Genomic DNA, 26,140 nt, shown 5'->3' with positions numbered 1-26,140 from the left:
TGATAAGTAATTAATCACAACCAGGTGGAGTATTTCAATTCTTCTTCAATTAGTGTATTGAATTGAGTTGAATGCAACTTTACTAATGAAATTTATAGTAGTGGAAAATTTATACACATAAGCTTGTGAAAGGGAGTGTAATTTTTAGCTTTTGTACTTTTGTTCTAACATTCTGTTTAGAGTAACTCAGACAGTTTAATCCATGATTTGCTGTTCTTAAACATTTATTATTATGGGAATAATTTATCAATATAGTTTTCACTGAAGGTTCATTGAAGATGTAATTTGTCTATAACTATTTTGTGTTTCCAAGAGACCTTTGTATAGTTTTAATTTTGAAATACTACTTTTTACTTGCGTCAGTTGTTTAATTTATGATAGTATTTGTGTTGGCTGTCATGACCAATGGATTAGATCCAAGTTTTCAGTAATAGTTTTCTTTCTTTTAAAGAATGAAGTGATTAATGATCATGGTTTGAAGTGGAACTGGTTAAATTAACTGAAAAATGAAATTTTTTGTTACATTCTTTTAATTTTATAATTCAATCTTCTCCTCTGTTTTTTATTCATTTTATGATTTCTCTTTTAATTTGCATTATATTTAAATACAAACAAGATATACTTAATAATATGTACTTTTGATAAAGTTAAGCATGACTAAAAATTGAATATAGAATTGATGTGATTTATGGCATTATTACTTTTGCTGAGTATACTAATAATATTAAAGATGTTTTCTGTTAAGAAACAGACTGAGTAAGAGTGCAATAATGTCTAGAATTTGCCTTAAAACATTTTTGGGAAAACAATTAGAAAGGAGAAATTAATAAAATCAGATTGGAAAACATTTCTATTTTATAGGTTTCCCGATATATTTTTTTTTTTGGTTTTATTATTATTATTATTATTATTATTATTATTTTACAACACCATTCAGTTCAACATAATAGCCACAGAATCCCCTGTTCTCCCCCTCTCGCCCACCCCTCCCCCCAGCCCACCCCCCATTCCCACCTCCTCCAAATCAAGGTCTCCCCTGAGGACCGGGGTTGACCTGGTAGACTCAGTCCAGGCAGGTCCATTCCCCCCTCCCAGACCGAGCCAAGTGTCCCTGCAGAAGTCCCAGGATTCAAACAGCCAACTCATGCAACGAGCCCAGGACCTGGCACCAATGCACAGCTGCCTCCCAAACAGATCAAGCCAACTGACTGTCTCACCCGTTCAGGTGGCCTGATCCAGTTGGGGGCCCCTCAGCCTTTGGTTCATAGATCCTGTGCTTCCATTCATTTGGTTATTTGTCCCGGTGCTTTATCCAACCTTGGCTTCAACAATTCTCGCTCATATAAATCCTCTTCTTACTCACTAATTAGACTCCCAGTGCTCCACCAGGGGCCCAGCCGTGGATGTCTGCCTTCAGATTCCTCAGTCCTTGGATGGGGTTTATGGCACCACTATTTGGGTGTCTGGCCATCCCATCACCAGAGTAGGTCAGATCCTGCCGTCTCGCGACCATTGCCAGCAGTCTTTTGAGGGGGTATCTTTGTGGATCTCCGTGGGCCTCCCTAGCTCTTTGCTTCCTCCCCTTCTCACCTTCTCATGTGGTCTTCATTTACCATGGTCTCCTATTCCTTGTTCTCCCTCTCTTTTCTTGATCCAGCTAGGATCTCCCACTCTTTCCCTCGACTGTCGCCCTTCATTGTTCCCACTCATGACCAGGCTATTCATGTAGATCTTGTCCATTTCTCCGTGTCTTTTTTTGGGGTCCCGTTTTCCAGGTAGCCTCACTGGTGATGTGAGTAGCAGTATCATATAAAGAAAATTTGATTTATTTTCTTCCCTTAATTACATAGAACGGAAAGATGCTGAAGGATGGGAGACTGTTCAGAGAGGAAGGCCAGTTCGTCCCCGGTCCACAGCAGTGATGCCAAGAGTTTCACTAGTGACAGAAACCTTAAGATCAAAGGATGACAGTGATAAGGAAAATGTATGCCTTTTACCTGGAGAAAGGATGCAGAAAGGTGATCTTGTCGAAGACAGACCTTCTGTTCTCGAATCTCTGTCCAAAGACTCATTACACTCTTCTGACCATCCTCTTGCAGAGAGAACTCAGGTAATGTATTGTGAAAACCCTCACTACTGTTTTCAAAGATGTCTGTGTGTGATAGGATGTCTCATCCTTTCCACTTAATTCTTCATTTTAAAAGTTGAGGTCTTAGGGAAAGTTTAAGATTAGGTTGGTGAATCTACCCCTACTTAGATTCACAAGTTAATGTTTATTACATTTTCTTTTTTTCTCTGTCTGCATGTCTGTCTATACTTTGCCAATATCAAAGCCATCTACTTTTATACCATAGCATGTAACTTCTGAAAACAGATATATTCTTTTATGTAGCTGTATTATGAAGTTCAGTGAAATTAACATTTATATACTATCTAGTATATGGTCAATATTCAGATTTTTCTTATTGTTAATAGGTTTTCTACACCCCACCCCCACCTCCACCCCATAATAGGTTTCTCTGCTGAGACAGTAAGCCAGATCAAGCCAAACTGAAAAAGTATAAAACAGGTTTATTTGAGCAAAGCAACTCCTGGGTGGGTTCTCCAGTTCCAGAGATGGAGGCCAGAGAAGCTGTGTCCACAAACGAAAGCAGTGAGCTTATATAGGTTGTAGATAAGGGGTAATGATGTATCTGCCACTAGCTGGGTTTGTGCCCAAATATGCTCAAAAGCTGAGCACTTTAGGCGGGGATTTGGGCAGCTGGCAACTTCAGAAGAGGAAGCTTCAATAGCCACCAAGAATGGGGAACTGGGCCTTTTCTTTGTTCGGAAATTCTCTGAGTAGGCAGGGTTTGGAGAGAGAAACATGAATGAGGCTTTCTGGATCATGCAAGGGTGAGCTGGAAGTTCCAACTGAACACTTGTCTTAAGTTTTTAGTATTATGTTAAAATTTTAAAAGCTTAATTTTTTTTAAAAGATTGCACTTATTATTTGTGTGTGTTATGGTATACCTGTGGAGGTCAGAGGACAACTTACAAGAGTTGCTTTTCTCCTTCTGCCATCTTGGTTTGGCATTGCACCCACTGAGCCATCTTGCCTACTACCCGTTTGTTTATGGGAGGGGTGAATTACTAGTTCAGACTGAATTAAGTGAATTAAGTTCAGGCTGGCCTAGAACTTAACTAACCTTCTACTTCAGCCTTTCAGGGGTTAACATTGCAGTTCTATCCTACCATGACTGGCTGATTTGTTGTTTGCTTTTTTATTTTGAGACAGTGTTGCTGTGTAGCCCAAGCTGACTTCAAACCCCTGATCATCCTGTTTCATCCTCCTGAGTTCTGGCTGCAGGAATATGCTACTATGCATGGCCCTACTGATTGTCTTTGTAGATTATTTGTTCCTGATTTAGATGGTTTCATATAGAATCTTGTAGTACGTTTGGTTTTTTTCTTCACTGTTTTTCTTTTCTTTTCTTTCTTTCTTTCTTTTTTTTTTTTTTTTTTTTTTTTTGAGACAGAGTTTCTCTGTCTTGACTTGCCTGCCCTGGAACTCACTCTGTAGACCAGGCTAGCCTCAAAATAACAGAGATCCACCTGCCTCTGCTTCCAGATTGCTGAGATTAAAGGTGTGTGCTCCCACTGGCCAGCTTCTTTACTGTTTGCATTAGGGACAGTTCTTTCTTAGGCTTTCATGACTTGAAGTGTTTGGAAGACCTCATTGCAGCTTTTTTGTTTTGTTTTGCTTTGTAAACAGTGTTCCTTGTTTAGTCATTCTTTGTCTATAGTTCAGTTTGCTTTATCTCTTTATGACAGAAATAAAGTGATTTCACTTAAGGTCACAATGATTGTAATTGACCGGGTTTATTATAATTGGCTCAGATGGTGTTCTCTTGCTTCATTTGGGATTTAGTATCATTAAAAAAGGACATTGAACCATTGAAATTGTTCTGCTTTAACCATCTACAAATGTCAATGTTAAGTATCCTTTTTGAAGTTAAGGTTCCCAGTATTTCTTCTTTGACTTAAGAACTCATACACTTTTTAGATATTTATATACAATTTCTCATTCATTGGTGTAATTATTATGTAAAATTAATAATGAGATATTATTACATCATCTTGTTATCAGAAGAAAGGATCAAAACAAATCATTCATAAAATAGTTGTAATATTTTCAGTTTAGAATACTGTTTAAGTTAATCTTTATCCAGAAGATATTTTCCTCTTTGGAAATAATCCTCAACTTCTTGGTCTTGCTTTTTTCTTTTATTTTTTACTTTTTGGTATTGTAGTGTCATGCACATGCCAGGCAAGTGCTCTATCACTGAGCTACATTTTTTTTTAAAAAAACTATTTGTTTTGAGACAAGATGTTACCAAGGGACTCAGGTTGGCCTTGACTTCACTTTGTAATCCAGGCTGATTTTGAACTTGTGATCCTTTTCTCAGCCTTCCGAGCACCTGGAGCCACAAGTGTGTGCCTGGCCATGACAAGGCTCTATTATTACAGTACTCTTGATGTGCTAGAGCTCTTCACTGTACGTGTTTTATGTCTTTGTGAGGTTGCAAGTGTCTTCAAGTGATACCTTACATAATGTTCTAATTTGAGATATGTAGAAAATAGTCATTATGTATTTATTGTCTGTAACTTTAAGAAACTCGAATGCTTGGAGATACTTAGTGAAGAGATCTCCTTTCTTTTCCCCTTTCCTTCCTCTTTACCTCTCTTTTCCTTTTATTTCCTCCCTCCCTCTCTTCTTTCTTCTCTCTCTCCATCCTTCCCTTCCCTTCCTACTTCCCTCTCTTTCTGCTTTTTATTTTCAGACAGGTTATTACATAACCCTGGTGGGCCTGGAACTCACTATGTGGACCAGGCTGCCCTGGAACTCACAGAGGGTCACTTGCCTTTGTCTCCTGAGTGCTAGGATCAGAGGTGTGCGGCACAATGCCCAAGTCTTGCTGCTTTTGAGATAGGTTACACTGAATGTAACCTGTGATTCCCATGTTCTTCCTACCTCTACTGCCTCTGTGCTGGGATTCTAAGCATTTGTCATCATGCCTGGGAAGAATTCACCTTTAAATTTTACCTACCATCAGGAATTTTACTCATGTGTCTTACTTAAAACTCTAACTTGATATGGAGATTAATGATATTTTTGTGTATTGAAATAAATATATTTTTGAGATTTAAAGAATAGTTCATACAGAGAAAGTTTGTGTAATTCAAACATTGCCATAATGTTTCAGTGTAAGAGCTTAGTTTTGATGGAAGTCAGTAAGAACAGTATTCATATTCTTCACTGTCACTCTAAAAATGGAATTAGGGTATTTATATATTTTTTCAACTTCATTTTATGGTTTAGCTTTGATTTCTTAGATAAATAATACTGAGTTTTTAATAAATAGTCAACTATGGTATAAACACCAGTAATGCTAATATAAATATTGACAAGAAGATTACAAACCATGGTGACTGACAGGTTAATAATGTTGATAACTCTGTAAACAGCATGACCCAATTTAAATGATGTTTATGTTAAAATCAACACTTTGGATGCTAAGTTCTGACCAATAGTAGGACGTCTAAAGTAGCTTGTGAGACTTGGCCAAGTTTTATATTTTTAGAAACAGTTCATTAAACTGGGAACTTTATGGCCACTGCAATGTTTATTAATGCTTATTTAGAAGTGATGTGAGTATTAAATTCACAATTTTAGGTTTTAGTTCTTTGACTTGAAATATAATTGGAACATAAAACACTGTTGTTTTTTTAAATCTGTTGGAATGTGAAAATAGACTTGGCTATATTTACTAAATTAGATTTTGAAATGGATATGTAGGTAGTCTAAGCCAATGTTAGTGTCCTTTTGTATTTTCACATTTCTGTTGGTCATATGTGTTACTCTTGAGGGAGACATGGGGAACATCTAAATCTAAAGTACATAAATTGTGTAAATTGCGAGAGGAGTCACACTGGGTATTTTAGAAGTGTTCTATTAGCTCAACTTTCTTTCCGAGATTAACTATAGGGTGTCTTTTTCAGTTTTTTTTCCCAAAATTTCAAAGATTTATGAGGTCATGTTTTAAAGAGGACAAGTTTGATAATTGTAAGTAAACTGCCCCAAAATGTGTTTTAGTAAAAATTGATATCAGGACATTTTCAGGATGCTGGTTCTTTCCCCTTGGTATTAGACAGTTCACAAACAACTGCATAATGCCTTGGATGAAATGAGTACAGCAGTTAGCATTATGAGTGTGACTAGATTTCCTTGTGAGAGATAGGAAATGCTCATTCAAAACTAGCCTATTAGGGCTGGTGAGATGACTTAGCAAGTAAAGGTACTTGCTGCCAAGCCCAGTGACCAGAGTTTAATACCCCAAACCCACATAGTGGAAGTAGAGAATCCATTCATGCAAGTTGTTCCCTGATCACACAGCTTAGTGACAAATGCATATATGTGTACATATGCAGACATACATAATAAACAAATGTTAAATGAAAGCCAGTCTACTAAAAGGAAATTTTGCAATTTATATAGCATCATTTCTCAGAGTATCAAAGATGATGCTCAACACATAGTGGGCATGTAGATAAAGTTTCTGCAACTGAATGGTTTCCTTCCTTCTGCTGTGCTAAGCTTCGGGGGGTGGGGAGGGGACTTTTCTATTAGGTAAGTGCTACTTCATAGTTGGTGGGTTAAGCAGAACTAGCTTTTACAAAATCTAATATTTGGTACATTTGAAAGTCGTCCCTGGTTTATTCTAAAAGTATGTGTTTTTAGTTCACAGTGAGTATATTGGATGATGTCAAGAATTCTGGTAGTAGTCAAGACAATTCAGTGCATACTTCTGCAATACCCACTGTTCACAGTGATGCAGTATGCCTTGCTGTTACTCCGCAAGCCACCACAGCTTTGCCAACAGAGAAAGACAGAGTTCTGGCCGAGAAAGCAGGAATAGTGAATGAGACAGACCCTTCAGATATTTCAAATGTGAGTGCTGCTGACTTGGTAAGAACAACTTATCGGAATTCTGTACAACTATATTAAAAAGGAATAAATTTAAATAATATCAATCTATGTTATAACTTTATATTTTAGAAAACAGGTTTTATATGTCAATTCATTTCAACATTTTTCTTACAGTAATATTTTCATATAGTTAAGATTCTAGCTGATTTGTAGAGGATGAAAATGGTAATACAACAGTTAAAACTTGTTCAGAATCAGTTTGTATGTGATTTGATCAAACACATTTTAGTCCAGGATGAAGAAACCAAACCTAGCTGGCCAGTGGTGGCACATGCCTTTAATCTCAGCGATCTGGAGGCAGAGGCAGAGGCAGTCTGATCTCTGTGAGTTTCAGCCCAGCCTGGTCTACAGAGCTAGTTCCAGGACAGCCAGGGCTACACAGAGAAACTCTGACTTGAAAACAACACACACACACACACACACACACACACACACACACACACACACACACACACACACACACACGCTAGACAGATAACCAGAAAGGAAAAGAAAACTAACTCTGTACTAGCAAAGGCTTTTTCTTTAACATCTGGCATTCCTATATATGGAAAGGATGCCTGCTGCTCTTTTGCTTTGCTTTGGTTTTGTTCTTTCAGCCAAGGTTTTGTGTACTGTCAGTTATGTAACTGAGGATGACACTGAACTTCTGACTGTGTTTACACCTCCCAAGTGCTAGTATTGCAGAAGTGGACCTTCAAAACCAGTTGGAGTTGGTCTTTAAGATGAAATTTATCTTTAGTTCCAAATCTTTGAAAATGCATCGATTATCTGTAGTTTTATGTTTTTGTATGATTACTTAATTTCTGCGTATCTATTCCTAATTCTCATTTTAGTATTACTACACCTCAACCCTGGGGCTGATCCAAAGTAATACTTAACTAGCTTTCCTCAAGTATTTTTTTAAAGAAATGGGCACATATATAAATGAGATACATTATGATTCAAATTTTATTTTGTAATTTATATACACATATTTTAACCTTTCCCTTTGTGTAAGTGTGTATATGATATATATGTACATGGTGTGGTTGTGCGTGCACGTTTGTGTGGGGGCTGATAGTGTCAGTACGTCTTCCTCTATTGCTCCTCTCCCTGACTGAGACAGGGAAGCTTCCTAAACCTGGAACTCCTAGGGTGGCTAGGACAGCTAAGCAATGAACTCCGGGGATTTGCCTGTTTCTGTCACTCCCCTGCCCCACACTTCTACTCCTAGGTGACTGATAGGAATGGTTGTGCCTGTGTTGTGTGTGCTGGACACCTGACCTCAGGTCCTCATGCTTGAGTGGCAGGTACTTTACCAAATGAGCCGTTTACTGCGTCCCTCATTTTATTTTTCAAAGGCAATTATATATAATAATTTCTTTTAAAATTTAATAATTTAGGATATCTGCAAGTGACATTGGGTAAAATTCTACATCTTAAAGAGATAATCACAGAAGCTGTAGTAGGAAATTGATATGAGATGTTTGAGAGAAGAAAAGAAACGAACATGACAGCAATCACAGACACACTGCTCAGTTCCTTTAGCAGGGGTGGGTAGGCTTTTCTTCCCTTGTGTCTTCTCGTAATGGACTTTCAAACATTTAACACAATCAAGACCAAGCAAGCAATTACTTTAACGTAAGGTGTACAGTTTATCATATTTATATTTTTTAAGTCTCTGCAGCTAGAAAGCATATTAAGTTGTTTATCTTGTCATTTGTTTGTGGGGGGCTCTCATGGGTTGCTTTAGTAGTGTCACATGAAGTTTCTTAAGTGGGGAGAAACAAAGATTTCTTGAAATGATGAGAAAACTGGTTTTTATTTTGTTTCTCAGTATGATATTGTCATAAGACTAGTTAAAGCAAAAATCCAAATTACTTGCTGCTCACTTGCTTAATAGAGCCATTCCTAAAAATTGACTGGGAATCTTTCTGAGTAATTAGGGTGCTTGCTTGGCATGTGTGGGCCCCGAGTTTGAGCCTTAATTAAAAAAAAAAAGCCAAACTTTTCTACAGAGATCCCTGAGCCTTGGGAAGATTGTGAGAGCCAGAGGTGGTTAGTAACATCAAGAAAACACTGTTCTCCATACACAACAAGGCAGCTGCCCGTGTGAACCCATAGCAATTATGACAGCATGCACAAGATTGTCCAAAACTCCAGCATAGGGTGGTCAGGAGGAAGACATAAAATTCCACCACTAGCTCAGGAACTATGGCATTTGGAAGCTTCTAGGAGAGGGAGAGTCAGTTTTATTTAATGGTGTGATCACATTTCTTTAATGAGGTCGACCACTTGATAGGAGGCCCTATTTCCAAGACTAGCTGGGCAACACAAGCTCAGTTTGATGGTAAGAGAAAAAAGAAGGAGAAATCCTTCCTTAAGTGGGAAGGGAGGGGAAGGTGGCAATGGGAGTTTCATATACTTTATGGAATTCTCAAAGAGAAAAATATTCTTGAGAGGATACATTATAGATGTGCATTAAAATGTCAAAATAAAAGCCCACTATTGTGTCTAATGAATATATGCTAATCAAAACATTTGAAAAAGCTAACCTTTACTAATATATAATAATATACTGTTATAAATCTAGTTTCTATTGATTCTAACATTTTAGAATTGAATTTTTAAATTTTCTTGAAAAGTTGTCTAAAATAATAGTAAATTATTTGTATCTCACCACCTGAATATAAAGTATGGATGCTGAATCAGTGTGTCATTCATAAGCTCTGGTACAAGATTTGAATCTCAGATTTTCATGTTTCAAATAGAAATATATTTCAATAAATATAAAATTGAGACAGGAAACAGTAGATCTATGTACTAACATACCTTTTGCAAACACACACACAAACACTTTGATGTTTCGAATTTAGGTATTGTTTTTATGTTGTGTGGCACATTAATAACAGCCACTTTCTTTAGGACTTTCAGGCTTCTAGAAGGAATGTATGATGTACAGTAATAGTCTTTAAACATCCAAACTCATTCTGTTCTTTGGGGACAGCCTTTGTGAGTTTTTGTTTTGTTGTTGTTTTTCTTTGTGTATTTTGAAGGGAGCCTGTTACTGAATGAGGAAGGGAAGCCCCAAAAATACAGATGTGTAGATTCTGTTCCACATTACTTAAAACCTGGGGTTTAAGTATTTGCAGACTGACATAATTTTATTGAGTTATAATTGACTTTTAGTAGTCTTTGCATACTTAGTGTATGCAAACTGATGAACTTTTCCTGTGCTTATACCTTTGAAACCACCACTATAACCGAGAGCACAGGGAGTGCACTCAGAGTTCCCACATTCTCCTCCACAACCTTCCCTCCAATCCTGCTTTTCCCTTCTTCCTCTTCCCCTGTATCCTCTTCTCCTGGTTTTTACTATGCTGAAGTTTGAATTTTCAGAATTTGATATAAATTAAGTCATATATTCTTTGGCATCTTTCAGCAGCATAGTTGTTTCTAGGTTCTTCCATGAGGTGTGCATAATAGTCCATTGCTTTTTTAGCTTCAGTAGTAGCTTGTTTTGTACACACAGTACAAGTTTGTTCATTCTTTTGTTTATAGACATCTAGTTGCTCCTAGTTTTTGTTTTGGTTAAGAAATGACATGAATATTGTCTACATTTCTTTTCTTTTCTTTTTTGGCAGTAGTAAGGATTGAAACAGGGCCTTGTGCATTCTAGGAGCCATATCCTTAGTCCTATTCATGCATCTTTGTGTGAACATGTGTTTTCATTTCACTTGGGAAAGTAGCTAGTTCAGTTTTGTTGATAATATCTTCATGTCTTCTATAGTCTTATTTTCTGCCTTCATGCTCTGACATTTTAGAGACAGCTGTTTACTTCTCTCAATGTAACTGATTTTTTAAAATAAAATTGATTGAGTTGTAATTTATATAACATAATTTATCCATTTAAAGTTTAGAATGAAATGTTCTTAAAATATATTCGCACACTTGTTTGTCCATTACCATAATATGTAACAACATGTCATTCCCCTTAAGAGAAACTGGGTACCATCCCTGGCCTGCTGACTTGCCTTCTGTGTCTGTTCCTTTGCCTGTTTTGGATATGGCAGGAGTAGAATATGTACCTAATGCTTTAAAGACATATCCATGTTTTAGCCTATTTTTAAGTTTCATTAATTCTTACAACCAAATAATATTCTGTTGTGTGGATATGCGATACTGTACTTTTCTATTCTTCAGTTGTACTTTTAGGCCATTTTTATTGTTTGGCTATTAGCTATTATGAGTATACAGTTTTTATGTCTGTATGTTTTTATGTCTCCTCTATACATATAAAGGAGTTGTAAGTCTGGTGGGCCATATAAACTTGCATGCTTAACCATTTGGAGAACTGCTAGTTTTTTTTTCCTAAAGAAGTTACACAATTGTTTTTTTTTGTTGTTGTTGTTGTTGTTGCTGTTCTTAGATCTCTTTTGTTTTGTAGCTTAGGCTTTGCCTTGTGTAGTTTGAAACTCTCTTAAGTTCATTAGATTTTAAGAGACTTTCATTCATGATAAATTGTTCCTTCACGAAATGACCCTCTTTGTTACTAGTGATAAGTTTTACTCTGAAATCTGGCTTTGATGTGACTATCTCAGTTTTTTTTTAAATTAAAATATAATTACATCATTTCCCCCTTACCTTTACTCCTTACAGCTCTTCCTAGTCATTCCCCACTTGCCTCCTATCTCAGGTTTTCTTTGTCTTTATTATTATGATTTACTTTAAATCTGTATCTTTAAGTTTCTTATGAGAAACATAGCTGAGTGTTGCTTTTGATCCCATTTGACAGTTTTGACTGGTTAATTGGTGATATTTAGACTATATGTAATGTGATTTATTTACAATTATCAGCTTAGTATTTGTTTTCCCTTTGACTCATGTATATATTGTTCCATCTTTTGCTTTTTAAAATCGTTTTATATACTTTGTTGGTTTTTTATTTTTTAATTAATTAATTAATTTTTTGAGACAGGGTTTCTCTGTGTATTTTTGGTGCCTGTCCTGGATCTCACTCTGTAGACCAGGCTGGCCTCGAACTCACAGAGATCTGCCTGGCTCTGCCTCCCAAGTGTTGGGATTAAAAGCACCACCACCTGGCCACTTTGTTGGTTTATTAAGCATAAATCTTCATTTTGTTATTTTAGTGTTTGCCTTTGGGTTTATAATATAAATTCTGAGATAGTCATAGTACTTACTAATGGATAATTCTCAGTCATATTGTTTAATTATAATTATTTTTAGGTTATAAAAACATGTTCAAAATATAATCGTCTCTATAGCCTGCATTTTTTTTATGTTCCTATCATAGCATACTATCCTTGTTTCATTTTTAAGGAAAATATTTGATCTGCAGCTGTTTTGAATTTGGCCATTCAGATGAAATTCTCACTTTCCCATAGATAATATCTGTTATTCACATAACTTCACAGTTTCTCATACAGAGCAATCTGGTAAAGAAGGTCAGACATGGATTGTTCTTACATTTAATGGAGTAGTAAATAAGCCCTTGGCTCCATGCACCTTGTAAGTCATACTGCTAATGCATGCTTGAGCTTGGGTTGGATCCAGGTTTTCTGATTCTAGGTCAACATTTTTTATTATATAGATAACTTTCATATCTATGTTTAGTTTATGATTATCCTAGAAAAATTCATTAATGTTTCATGATTCTGCCCTGTTTTTTGTCTTTAAAAACCTAATAGTCCATGGCAGAAGTTCTCGCTAAAAAGGAAGAGCTAGCAGATCGCCTAGAGAAGGCCAATGAAGAAGCCATTGCCAGTGCTATTGCTGAAGAAGAGCAGTTAACTAGGGAAATCGAAGCTGAAGAAAACAACGATATTAACATCGAGACTGACAATGACAGTGATTTTTCTGTGAGCTTCTTAGTGTTTCAAAATCTTGAATAATAGTAAAATTTATTGTGGTGGTGGCTTAAATAATAAGCAGTAGCAAAATTTTCTTTTAACATTATTACAAAATATTCCCATATGTGATACAGTTGATAAAGAGGAAGTTCTCATTCTCATTTTACAAATCAAGAAATTGTATCTGTCAGAAAGTAAAAACCCAATTTTTCTCAGACTGTAATTTCTAGGGACTGGAGAATATATTGTTCTTGTTTTATCTTACTGATGAATAGCACATGATGTATTGTTTTGTGGCTAAGTATTCAGGTTATGTATGTTAGTGGAGGAGATTTCTTGAACAAAACCATAAGTTTTCTATTTCATTTATTCCTAATAATTACTGTCAAATACTTTTGAATTCCAGTGTATGCTTTGTTGTGAAATATAATTAATTTGTTCTTGTGGATGGCCAGTAAACTATTAGAATACATAGTCTGAGTATTTTAACTTTGTAATTATGACTATATAAGGGATGTCATTTTGTTTTTGTTTGTTTGTTTGTTTGGTTGGTTCAGTGAAGTTTATTAGAAGTTAAAAGGAGATATGTAGCTCATTTTTAAGTTTATAATATTCAGTGCAAAAATAATTTTTTAATTTTTTATTACATTCTAGGCTAGCATGGGCAGTGGGAGTCTATCTTTCTGTGGTATGTCTATGGATTGGAATGATGTTCTTGCAGATTATGAAGGTATTGTGTGTATATGTCTTTGAGTATTTGGTTCATAGGCATAATGGGATACACTAGATATCTTATATGCAGATTTTAGGTAAAATAATTTGAGGTAGAAATACTTTTACAAGTCATTTTCATGTGGAGATAGCTCAATAAGTAAAGTGATTGACTTACAAGCTTGAACAGTGGAGGTCAGTCCCCAAATCCCAAGTAAAAATACCAAGTATGATCATATGTGCTCATGAACCCAGTGAGGGGAAGTGGAGCAAGCGTATCTCTGGGCTTTCTGGCCAGGCAGCATCATCTAATTGGTGAACTCTAGGTCAGTGAGAGATTCTGTATCAAAGGAAGTGGACAAGGTTTCTGAGGATGGTACCCATAATTGTTCTCCAGTACCCACATACATGTGCAGATACACACGTGTATTTAAAAAAAAAAAGAAATCTCAAAGTTAGCTTTAAAGAAGTACATGGCTAAACAGTAACTTTTTTCATATATATATATATATGTATATATATATATGTATATATATATATATATATATATATATGAATTTTTTTTTAACTTTTTCCCCCTGTTAGCTCGTGAATCTTGGCGTCAGAATACATCCTGGGGGGATATTGTAGAAGAGGAGCCAGCTAGACTTCCAGGACATGGAATTCACATGCATGAAAAACTTTCTTCGCCATCTCGTAAAAGGTCTGGCCTTTGAAAATTCTCTTGAAATTCCTAATAGGAGGAAATTTTGATTATTACCTGGAGTTGTTCCATGACTATTTTTCAGCATTGTGTATCAGGACATTCCATATTTATCCAGATGACAAGCACTAGGCTGAAATGCATCTTGTATACATTGAGAGTTTTGAAGTTCAAAGATCTCTGATTTAGCCTTGTCATGTGAACATGTGCATATCTTGTTCATTTGTCTATATTAATAGGACTATCGCAGAATCTAAGAAGAAGTATGAAGAGAAGCACATGAAAGCTCAGCAGTTAAGGGAAAAGCTACGTGAAGAGAAGACACTAAAGCTTCAAAAGTTGTTAGAAAGGGTGAGCTTTTACATTTTTTAAATAAGTTAATAAATAAGTTGGTGGATTGTTTTCAAGCAGATTTTGTTTTTGTTGTTCTGAGACTAAAAATAAATGTATTTTTTTTATCCCCATTGGTACTTCTGTAACCTGCTTCCCTGGGTAATGGTCTTCTGCTATTGCAACAAGACTGTTATACTTGGATGAATTGACTATTTTTTTTTTTTTAAATGAACAGATAGCAAGGCAGAGACAAAAGGAACTGTAAAATGAATAAAAACTAACTGCATCAGAGGAACATAATAAAACTCCAACAACTAACTCAAATGCTTGGAAATCTACAAGTTTTTGACCAAGTATTTAAAATAGTATCTCTGTGGATGTTAACTGAGCTATGAGAGAACACACTAATTTAACAAAAAACACAAGGAGAAAAAAGTTCAAAAGCAGGTGGAGAGCTGCCTCGGGTTTAAGAGCATCGGCAGCTCTTCCAGGGGTCCTGTGTTCAATTCCCAGCAACCACATGGTGGCTCACAACCATCTCGACTGGGATCTGATGCCGTCTTCTGGCATACAGGTGTACATGCAAATAGAGCACCGTATACATAAAAATAAATCTTAAAAAAAAGTTCAAAAGCAAGATAAAAGCCATAAAAGGAAGCAAATAGATTTTTTTAGAGCTCGAGAATATAGTAGCTGAGGCTACTCTGGTTGAGGATCACTCTGTACTAGCATCCTGCCTTGACTATCCACTCCTAGCATGGCTGGGTAGTCTTACAGATAGTTTTCTTTTCTACCTGGAGTCAGATCCCTACTGTAAAGCTAAGTATACTTTTTGTCCCACTGGCTCATCTATCCCAGTTATGAAGGACAGTGTTGTTATTGAAATCTCATGACTCTAAGCCCTTTTTTGGAATTTAAATAAGTAGATCTTAAGACATTTGAAAAATTTACATGATGACATTGGGTTCATGAATACATTAACAGGCAAAAACAGAGCATAGGAATGCTAGGAACTTTTAGCTTAACAACTGTACAAATCCTCATCTTGGACCTGAGAAGGAACCACCTGCTTTTCTGAAGGAACTGACGATCTTCACCAGCAGGGGAATGGGACACTACTTGTAGTGGTGACCATATCAGGAAGCAGATTTGAAAAATGCTAATGTAGGTGCAGCAGGACAATAAAACAGATTTATTATGAGGCATGTATTGTCCAAGCTAGCCCAGGAAAAGTTGTGGAGACATGTTTGAATTGTACAACTCTTGGAACTTTGTTTGTGTTAAGGACGTAGGAGACTTGGTTGAATTCAAGAAAATAGAAACAACTATGCAATAATGTTTCTTTTCAGTGGAAAATATACTTACTTGGGAAGCAAAATAGCTAAGTCCTCTTTTATCCATAAAACAGTTTTATTACCCTTTCAAACCTCATTTATCACCTGAAATCTGTTGAATCTCTTACAACTATTTGTTTCAGTATTATTCACAGATGGTTTTATAATTTTGAATATTAATTTAGCCTATGAAATTCCCTTTTTTATAATAACACATGAAGAGACATGGGACAGGTCTGCTTGGTAAAACCTTTTGTTCTGCAGCTCTTATTTCTCTAACCGCCAGCACCTGTTTTTAGGGGATGGTTTTACATTGGCGGATTTCTCAGCCGTTCTTCCATGGGGCAGACGTGTTAAAATGCACATGGATAGAATTGATACATAGTAACACGATGGGACAACTTTTGGAAAGAAGCTGAAACCCTGGTATCAGTCACAGTGAGCAAGCACATCACAGGAGACTGGGTGTTGCTCAGGGTAGAGGGCTTGAGTAGCATTTAGGGTGTTTTGGTTCAGTTCTTAGTAGCTCCCTCCGCCTAGAACAAAAAGTGAGCGTCTTAAGTGATCCAGCTCCAATTTCCAGCCCTTTGCTAAGTTAGACAATTATGGTTCATCTCAAATATATAGGTTCTTAGTCCCAGTAGTGACTTTCATGGAGCTACTTTCTCTGGTGCAGTAGTTATGCTATTTCATTTAAGGACTTTTTGAAATTTCCGAATTTCAAATATTTTCACAGTTACTGCAACTTAGTTTTTTGTGTTTGTTTGTGTGGGTGTATGCACGCATACACACTCACATGCACGTTTGTTTGTGTGTGTGTATGTACGCATACACACTCACATGCACATGTTTGTGTGTGTATGCATGCATACATACTTACATGCACATGTTTGTGTGTGTATGCACGCATACACACTCACATGCACATTCATGCATGTGCCATGGTGCCATCTGAAAGGTTACAGGAGAACTTATAAGAGTTGGTTTTCTTCTTGGACCATGTGGGCCCTGACAATTGAACTCAGGACATCATGCTTGACAAGTATGCCTCTCCAGTGAGCCTTGTTGCTGTTCTGCTGTACCTTTTGAGTCTGCTACCTTTCATTCACATAACTTCAGAGATTTGTCTGGTCACTATTGCTGGAATAGTATTTCTAGATGTAGTAAATACAGTGTTAAAGGGGAAACTTTTTTCTGGTTAGCATTTTAGAGTTTGCTAGAAGCCTTTTTTTGAGATATAAGTAGCTTAACATCTCTAGGCCTTAGGTGTTTTTGACTCTAAAATGACTTATTTTCTAGGACTATAAACTGAAGTCATGTATATTTGGCCTAGGGAGTATGCAAATTATTATCTCAGAACTGTAATAATTAGTCAAAGAACAAAATACCATGCTTGATTTGGCCAAATGTGAATTACGGTTCAGTCCTTCCTGGAATTTTAATCACCTAGATTTGGAGGTGAGTGTAAGTTGATTGAGCAAGTCTTCATGCATCTAAGGCATAGATGTATCCGGGTGCTGCACATGTAGCTGAGCATGTGCTTCTGAGCCCCTCTCTGTGTCTTGATGCTCTTCCCTTTCCCACTTCAAGGCCAGTACTGTAGAAAGGACAGACGTTTGTTAAGGACCTTCAAGTCACTGTGCTTTCATTAAGTAAGGCCATCAACCAAGGTTTCAAAGAGATCCTATATTTTATGATTAAATGAGCCTGAGTTTTTTCTTATTCATGGAAAACATACTAGTATGTTAATGGGATTGAGATCAGAGAACATAATTTGTTTAATATATAAATAGGATAGTTACTGTTTTACCAAATACTTTAAGTGTTTGCCGACCTGTCCAACAGCACCTGAACTGGGGAGCATGGATTAAGAAGAGACAAGACACCGAATAGAATTGGGAGGACTCTCAGTGAATACTGTAGCCCTGAATTTATTTCTCATGGCCTTTATATACAGAAAGCAAGGAGGCAAAAAGACCTCCTTATCTTAAGGACACCATGGTTCAAGGAACAGACAAGTGTAAACACCTCCTTAATTCTCAGGACAGCTGGTGATCATGGCCTTTGGGAAAACATCCTGGTATTCAGCCCTGAGGAGCAAAAACAAGCTTGAACTCTCTGACCCTAAGTCAAAAACTCAAGGCACAAGATGGAGTCACTGTGGGTTCCCATATTTACTGAGTAGTATACTACATTATTTTTGAGCTCTTATAACAACCTTAATCACAGATTTACATAGATACTGGTTATTCACCAAGACATGTCAGGGATTAGAAAGGTTTGTATGACCTTCATATGGCCACTGAGCACTAGTAGTAATCCGAGTTTGAGTTTGGTTATGTTGAATGAATTGGGCTCACTACTCTAATGGTGGTCCTTGGACTAGTACAGCAGATGTTTCCGTCTGTGAGGAGGTAAGTGTGGATACTGATAAGACACATGTAGAAACTACAAAGTAGTTTGCTGAGTATACTTTTCCTGTTCAATCCAACAGAAAGAAAACCTGGGAGAAAAAGAATAATGTGACCAATTTAAGATTAGTAGAGAAATTCACCAGTAGATTTGCTCAAACACTTTAAAGAGCCAGGATTCATGATTCTTCTGCCTCTACCTTGTGATTGCTGGTTACAGTTGTGTTATCATACTCAGCTAAAGTAAACTCTCTAAAAGGGAAAGCAACGACATTCACAACATAAACAATAAAATTAACTTAAGCATAAAAAGTTAAATATGTATGCTGAAAATGGTAAAAGAAATCTATGAAAGAAAATAAAGAAGACAAAAGTAAATGGAAATACATTAATGTTCATTGATCAGAAGAAATAACCTGAGGCACTACCATACTACTATAAGCAACTTCATATTCAGTGGAATACCTAATAAAATTCCTCTGGTTTGGGATTTCTTTTTTTATACAAATTTAAAAAAAAGAAAGAAAGAAAACAAAAAAAAATTCTACCCTTGACCAAGAAAAAAAAATACAGGAATATCAGATTCCCTGACTTCAAACTTATTACACAGGCATATTAATAAAAATGCTATAACACTTGTAAAAGAGTATATGTAGATGTTAGTGGAGCTAGAGGTAAGCCAGGGACACCATGGCTACTGAACTTTTTCAAATTTTTTTTTGACTTTGTAAATTTGGTTTGTTCTTCACTGTGTCTTTTTCTTTTTCTTTTCAATTTTATAATTAATTTAATTTTACATATCAGCCATGGATTTCCCTGTCCTCCCTCCTCCCACCCCCAGCCTTCCTCCCCTCAAATCCTTTCCCTATTCCCACTTCCTCCAAGGCAAGGTCTCCCCTGGGGATTCAGCTCAGCCTGGTATATTCAGTTGAGGCAGGTCCAGTCCCCTCATCCCTACACCAAGGCTGAGCAAAATGTTTCAGCATAGGCCCTAGGTTCCAGAAAGCCAGCTCATGCACTAAGGACAGTTTTTTAAAAGATTTATGTATTTTTATTGTATGTGTATTGGTGTTTTGCTTGCATGAATGTCTCTGCACTATGTGCATGCCTAGTGCCCTCAGAGGCCAGACAAGAAAATAAGATCCTCCCTGAATGGAGTTTCAGATGGTTGTTAGCTACCCTGTGGGTTCTGGGAATCAAACCCTGGTCCTCTGGAAGAGCAGCCAGTGCTCTTAACCACTGACCCACCTCTCCAGCCCAGTCTACTGATCCTTTGGTAAGAACACCAAAAATGTACATGGGGGAAGTATAGTGTTTTCAGTAAATAGTGCTGGGGAAAACTGATATTTAAAGGCAAAAAAAGGATCAAATAAACACTTCTGTCCCATACCATATACAAAAATCAATGCAAAATATATTAAATATTTCAAAGAAGACCAGAAATTACAGAACATTTTGAAGATTGCATAGGGAGAACCTTTGGCAATAATTTTTTATATGATATCAAAATATAGGCAATAAAAGCAAAACTGGATAATTAGAGTCATCCCTGTTAAAACTCCTCTTCACAGCAAAGAGGAAAACTCAGTGAAATGAAGACAGCTTACAAATGGCAGAAGATACTTGTCAGAGTGGTCAGATGTGGTATTAATATGTAAAATACTAGCCAGCAAAACTAGAGCAATAGGAACCTGTACACACTAGTCAAAGAGCCTAATTGACTCTTCTTAAAAAGTAAAACTTAGATGGCTAAAAATATCTCAGAAAGATGTTCAACTTGATCAGGGAAATGCAACTTAAACTTCAGTGATGTATCTCTTTACACCTGATAGGATGGCTCTCCCCAAAATGACAGAGGTTAAATGCTCAGTATGGATATCTAGAAAGTGAATCTATTTTAAAAATATTTGTATTAATTCTTTGAGAATTTCATACAATGTATTTTGATAATATTCATCCCAAATTTGTCCCCCTAGCTATTCCCAGGTCCACCCCCACCTCCTTATACTGCCCAGCTTCCTGTTATCTTGTCATCATTGTCATCCTTACCACCACCATCACCCTCCCCTCTTAAAAAACCTGATTCTTCCTTCCCTAGGAGCCACCACCTCTCCATAGGTCCTCAGTTGGGATGGGGACTCATGACCCCTCTTTATTCCACCCTAGAATGTTGATTTGATCTTACAGCAGGCCTATGCAGGCAACCACAATTTCTGTGAATTGGTGAGTGCAGTGGAGCTGTCATGTCCAGAAGATGGTGTTTTGCTCAGGTCCTCCTCTACTTCTGGCTCTTACAGTCTTTCTACTTCCTCTTCCGTGATGATCCTGAAGTCTTGGGGATGGAGTGTGATACAGGTGTTTCATATGTACCCGAACAATCCACTACTACTTATTTTCCGCACTTTGGCCATTGTGAGTTTCTGCATTAACCACTGCATAAAGTTCTCTGATGAAGTCTGAATGCTGCACTAATCTATGGGTAGAGCAGTCTCAATTTAAATGGCAGTTGGTACTCTGTCCATTTAGTAGATAATAGTGACAGGTTCACCCCTGGGGCCTGGGAGCCTCACAACCCTGGCTTATTGGCCAGCAGACATGCATTTTCTCTTGTGAAGAAATGTGTTTAAAGTCTTCACTATCCCTGGACAATTAGAGAATTGGATAATACCCACTTACAATAATATCCAATTACAGAATTGGAAATTAAAACTACTTCTGAGTTTTTTTTTTATATCCCAGTCAGAGTGAATAAGATTAAGGAAACAAAAGACTGACCATTTGGATAACCTCTTAGGGGCCTCCTTCCTGGAGAAGATAGTTCCCTCTCTCAGCAGGCATTTATTGCCTGTAGCTCTTCACCTGGGCTGGAGCCTTCTAAGATGTCTCCCATACATGTTGTCATATCAACTGGTGGTGTTATTGTGCTGGTATTGTTTAGTGACCATATTATTGAGATGTAGTATGGACGGCTTCCCTCTCATAAATATAAGATGCTTTCTCACAGCAGAAGTCCTGTTCATCAAGGGTATGTGAGGTAGGGGTGTGTGTGTGTGTGTGTGTGTGTGTGTGTGTGTGTGTGTGTGTGTGTGTGTAAGTAAGACAGTCAAGAATAAGAGGTCATGAATTTGAGAGGGAATGTGGTGAACATGGGAGAAGTTGGAGAAGGAAGAGGGAGTGGTGGACATGATACAAATATGTTCTTCTGTGTGAAATTACCAAAATTAAACTTTTTAAATAAAAATAGTCAGGACAACTAATGCTAGTGATAATGTGGGGAACAGGAAACATGCATGCACTGTTGGTGGGAATGTAAGTAAGCTGCAGCCACTGTGTGGTGTTTCCTCAGTACAACTGGAGATAGATCTCTATGGACATGTACCCAAAGACTCTGTTTCCTGTATAATCTGTGAAATAATAAATGTATTATGACCTGCTATGATATTTAAATGGAGTATATAAAAACATAACTTGGGATAGGATAGATGTTGTTCAACACATGATCACTTACTGTTTTTCATGGAAAACTAAGAATAGACTACCTAGTGGTCCTTGCTCTGGTTTTGTGAAGCAGCTTTCCGTCACCTAGGTTAAGGGAGAGCTCCTACCAAACTCACTGATGCTGTTCCTAGTCCCTAATTCATCTTTGGCTATTATCTAGAAACCCCAGTTACCTGCTTGGTCTTCTTTTCAGTCTGAGTGGCTTCATCCTGAACTGGTGGTTCCTCTACAAAGTAATCAGGCATGAGAGAGAGAATGCATGTGAGTTAAAAAAATAGAAGCAGTACTGTCTTTATATCATAATTTTTGCTGTATTTTTTTTTTTTATCACAATCTTGACACATTTCGGGAGGATGTTATACAAGGAACCTAATAACAGTTGACCTTGATCATTGGGAGCCATCGTAGCGGCTGATTCCCTCACACATGTGACAAACTGACATGACAAAAGGGACAAAATTCTGTGTGACAAAAGATGCCTTCAGCCGGGTGGTGGTGGCGGCGGCGGCGGCGCACGCCTTTAATCCCAGCACTCGGGAGGCAGAGCCAGGTGGATCTCTGTGAGTTCGAGGCCAGCCTGGACTACCAAGTGAGTCCCAGGAAAGGCGCAAAAGCTACACAGAGAAACCCTGTCTCAAAAAAAAAAAAAAAAAAAAAAAAGATGCCTTCAGTACTTGGACAATTAATATGTATAGGTTAAGTGTATTGTTTACATTCTTAAGGAATAATGAGTACAATAATAAGAATGCTTATAAAAATGAGGTAGTTAGCATTAGATCCTTCAAAACACAGTAGTTAAATTTACTAGGGGTAGAAGACAATGTGACCTTTCTTTTTATCCTTAATCTTAAATATTTGTCACTTAGAATGAATAGATTGAATATGAAAAACAATTTATGCTGTAGATTTTTTCAAAGTTAATATTACTTCATTTTTTAGATTAAATATTCTAACATAGCCATATTTTCTTTTTAAATATGAACAAAATTACACAGTGTATATTTGTATTAATAATATGACTTCTAAGTATTTGTGTGAACAATTCAGAGATTGCTGAAATTTTTATAATTGTGGAGATTCCTTAGTTTAATTTGATCTTTCCTGTGTATTTTCTAATTTCAGTAGTAAATTCTATTTTCCAATTTTATAATAGATTCTTATTTTAACATTGTTCTAAGTAAAGAGTTTCATCTGACCGCAGTAACTGTGTGGTACATAGTACAGGTGTTTATCACTTTACAGATGTGGAAACGGGATCTGTGAAAAAACAAGTGTTTTTAGTGTCACATGAGGAACAGTTTTTCAAAACTCAGACTTAAGGAGTGGTTCCTAGTATAGCAATATTTTTTCATAGTTGTTTATGTGGCTCAACATGTAATTATGAATTTTAGATAAAATCCAACTGACGTGTTTATTGCTTATTTTTCTACTCATGTAGATTTGCCTCCTTATTGAATATGATTTCCCAGGGCACTGAATACATCTTTTACTTTTCTTATTTGAAATGTTAAGAATAAAATGAATTCTTTTTTTTAATATATATATATATATATATATATATTTATTACAATACCATTCAGTTCTACATATCAGCCATGGGTTCCCCTATTCTCCCCCCTCCCACCCCCTCCCCTTACCCCCAGCCCACCCTCCATTCCCACCTCCTCCAGGACAAGTCCTCCCCCGAGGACTGCGATCAACCTGGTAGACTCAGTCCAGGGAGGTCCAGTCCCTTCCTCCCAGACTGAGCCAAGTGTCCCTGCATAAGCTCCAGGTTTCAAACAGCCAACTCATGCAATGAGCACAGGACTTGGTCCCACTGCCTAGTTGCCTCCCAAACTGATCAAGCCAATCAACTGTCTCACCTATTCAGAGGGCCTGATCCAGCTGGGGGCCCCTCAGCCTTTGGTTCATAGTTCATGTGTTTCCATTCATTTGGCTATTTTTTTTCAATAATTGAGTAAAACTGAAATTTATTATATGCCACAGTCATCCTAGGGACCTCCATGCTATATATATAGCCTCTATGGTTCTATGGGTTGTGGTCTGATTGCTCTTTATTTTATGTCTAGAATACACCTATGAGTGAGTACATACCATAACTGTCTGGGTTTGGGTTACCTCACTCAGGATGATTTTTTCTAGTTCCATCCATTTGCCTGCAAAATTCATGCTTTAAAATGAATTCTTTATTGTAGAAATATTAAAGTTTTTAAAGAAAAGAAATACACCATGTATTAATTAATTTTTTTTTACTGCTGTGACAAAATGCTGACAGAAGCAATTTAGGAATGCAGGGGTTTCTTGTGGTTCACGTTTGAGGGTGCAGTCCATCATGGCGTGGAAGGCATAGAGGCAGGAGCTGATGCTACACTTCATCCTGCATCTGTAGTCAGGAAGCAGAGAAATGAATGTTAGTATTCAGCTTGCTTTTTCCTTTTTTCAATTCAGGACCCCAGCCCCTGAATTGTTGTGGCTCACAGTTGTTTTGGGTTTCCTGCCAGAATTAACCTAGCCTTTCTCATAAGAGGTTTGTCTTATAGGTGCTTGTAGAGCCAGTCAGGTTGATAAGGAATGCTAATTATCATACGCAATATTCATTCTAAGTGTCTCATGGTTCAGTGCAAATACAGTCACATCTAATGCACTGTCCTGAGAGGTTTATTCATTTAACTAAATCTTCAAAATAACCCAACTAGGTACTGTTTTTTCCTTATCCCCTTTCTCAGAAGTATTATTTTATTAATGACATACATAACTATCCTTTGACAGGTTCTTACCTGTATATATGGACTCTGATTATTATTATTCTCACTTCTCTTTTCTCCCTTCTGCCTCTGTCTACCCTATCCCCATAGTCCCATTTTTCACATTTATGTCTTTTTATTTTGTGATGTTAGGTTTTACCAGGGCCATCCATGTGATCATGGGTGTGGAACTATCCACTGAAGCTTGGTGGGCTCACTAAATAGGTACACAACTAAAGATATGACTCCCTTTCCAGGCGACCATTAATAGCAAATAGTTCCCCACAGAGAGGTGGGGTCCCATGATCTCCTCATCCATGACTGACTGTTGACAGGCCTAATTTTGTGCAGGCTCCATGCAGGAAACTGGAGCTGCTATAAGTTCATAATTGCAGTGGCTGTGTTGTGTCCAGAAGACAGCATTTTGCAGGCCTTCCCCCTGTCACCCAGCTCTTACCCTGTCACCCAGCTCTTATCCTCTTTTGCAATATTGCTGAGCCTTAGAGGAGGTGATATAAATGTATTGTTTAGGGTTGAGTACTATTCTCTTTTTTATAGATAAGAAAATTGAGACATCTCTTGTCAAGAGTCCACAATTATCAAGTGGCCAGAGAATCATGAAAGCTGTATTCTGGCTGTGTAGTTGGTTTTTAATCACTAGTCATACTCATGGGTTTTTCCATTTACCTTTAGTCTTCTGCTAAACTACTGTGTATTTTGAAGTTAATGATGTGATAATTTGTCATACATAGGAGAAAGATGTCAGAAAGTGGAAAGAAGAATTACTAGATCAACGGCGTAGGATGATGGAAGAGAAATTACTTCATGCTGAATTTAAACGAGAGGTACAGCTACAAGCAATTGTGAAGAAAGCTCAAGAGGAAGAAGCTAAGGTGTAGTGTATTTAAATATATAATCATGTAACCAAGTGTATTTCCTAATGCATAATAGCACCACAGGTTTATTCAAGTATCATTCTAAAATAACAGAAGATTTTGCTGGTGTATTTAAATTTACTAGGTACAATTTCATACTTTATTATAAGCAGATCTATTGAGATATGCTTGACAGAATAATCAGTGCAGCTGTAAAATACTAAGTTTGATGAGTTTTGTCATGTGTATATCTCTCCAACTATCAGTACAGTGAACATTCATAAATCATCTGTGGAATTCAGCTTTTTCTTCAGCTCTGTAAATGTGCATTTGCTGATCTGCTTTCTGTCACCATAGATGTTTGAATTTTCTAGAACTGTATGAATGGTTCATAGAATGTCTCCTTTCCTCTGGCTTCTTTCACTCATCATCATCATTTGGATTTCATATTGTTGTATGTGCTGGTCACTCTGCTATTTTATTGCCATGAAATATACCACTGTGTGCAAAAGCTATAGTTTGTCCAGTTACCTGTTGACTGGCATTTGTTTTCTCCTGGTTGTTGTCTATTTTAAGGATGACTGCTATGAGAATTTATTTATAAAGCTTTTAGGTGATGCTTGCTTTCAGTCTTTGTAAATACTTA

General features: G+C 37.0%; 1 protein-coding gene across 3 annotated transcripts in view; it reads left to right on the top strand.

The window, feature by feature from the left end:
• Scaper (S-phase cyclin A associated protein in the ER) overlaps window positions 1–26,140 on the top strand; it is a 369,576-nt gene that overhangs the window by 58,097 nt on the left and 285,339 nt on the right. For 2 of the 3 annotated variants that reach the window (XM_006971561.4, XM_076576323.1), the window contains exons 9-15: window positions 1,851–2,110; window positions 6,782–7,009; window positions 12,721–12,891; window positions 13,537–13,612; window positions 14,179–14,296; window positions 14,536–14,647; window positions 25,372–25,512. In XM_006971561.4, coding sequence (XP_006971623.1) covers window positions 1,851–2,110; window positions 6,782–7,009; window positions 12,721–12,891; window positions 13,537–13,612; window positions 14,179–14,296; window positions 14,536–14,647; window positions 25,372–25,512 — 1,106 coding nt within the window. The remainder of the gene's footprint in view (window positions 1–1,850; window positions 2,111–6,781; window positions 7,010–12,720; window positions 12,892–13,536; window positions 13,613–14,178; window positions 14,297–14,535; window positions 14,648–25,371; window positions 25,513–26,140) is intronic. The other variant, XM_016004546.3, reaches the window with a different exon arrangement.

This window comes from Peromyscus maniculatus, chromosome 7 (genome assembly GCF_049852395.1).
Source record: "Peromyscus maniculatus bairdii isolate BWxNUB_F1_BW_parent chromosome 7, HU_Pman_BW_mat_3.1, whole genome shotgun sequence".
NCBI lineage: Eukaryota > Metazoa > Chordata > Mammalia > Rodentia > Cricetidae > Peromyscus > Peromyscus maniculatus.
The sequence above is the reverse complement of the archived record's forward strand: the minus strand, read 5'-3'. Positions and strand labels throughout refer to the sequence as shown.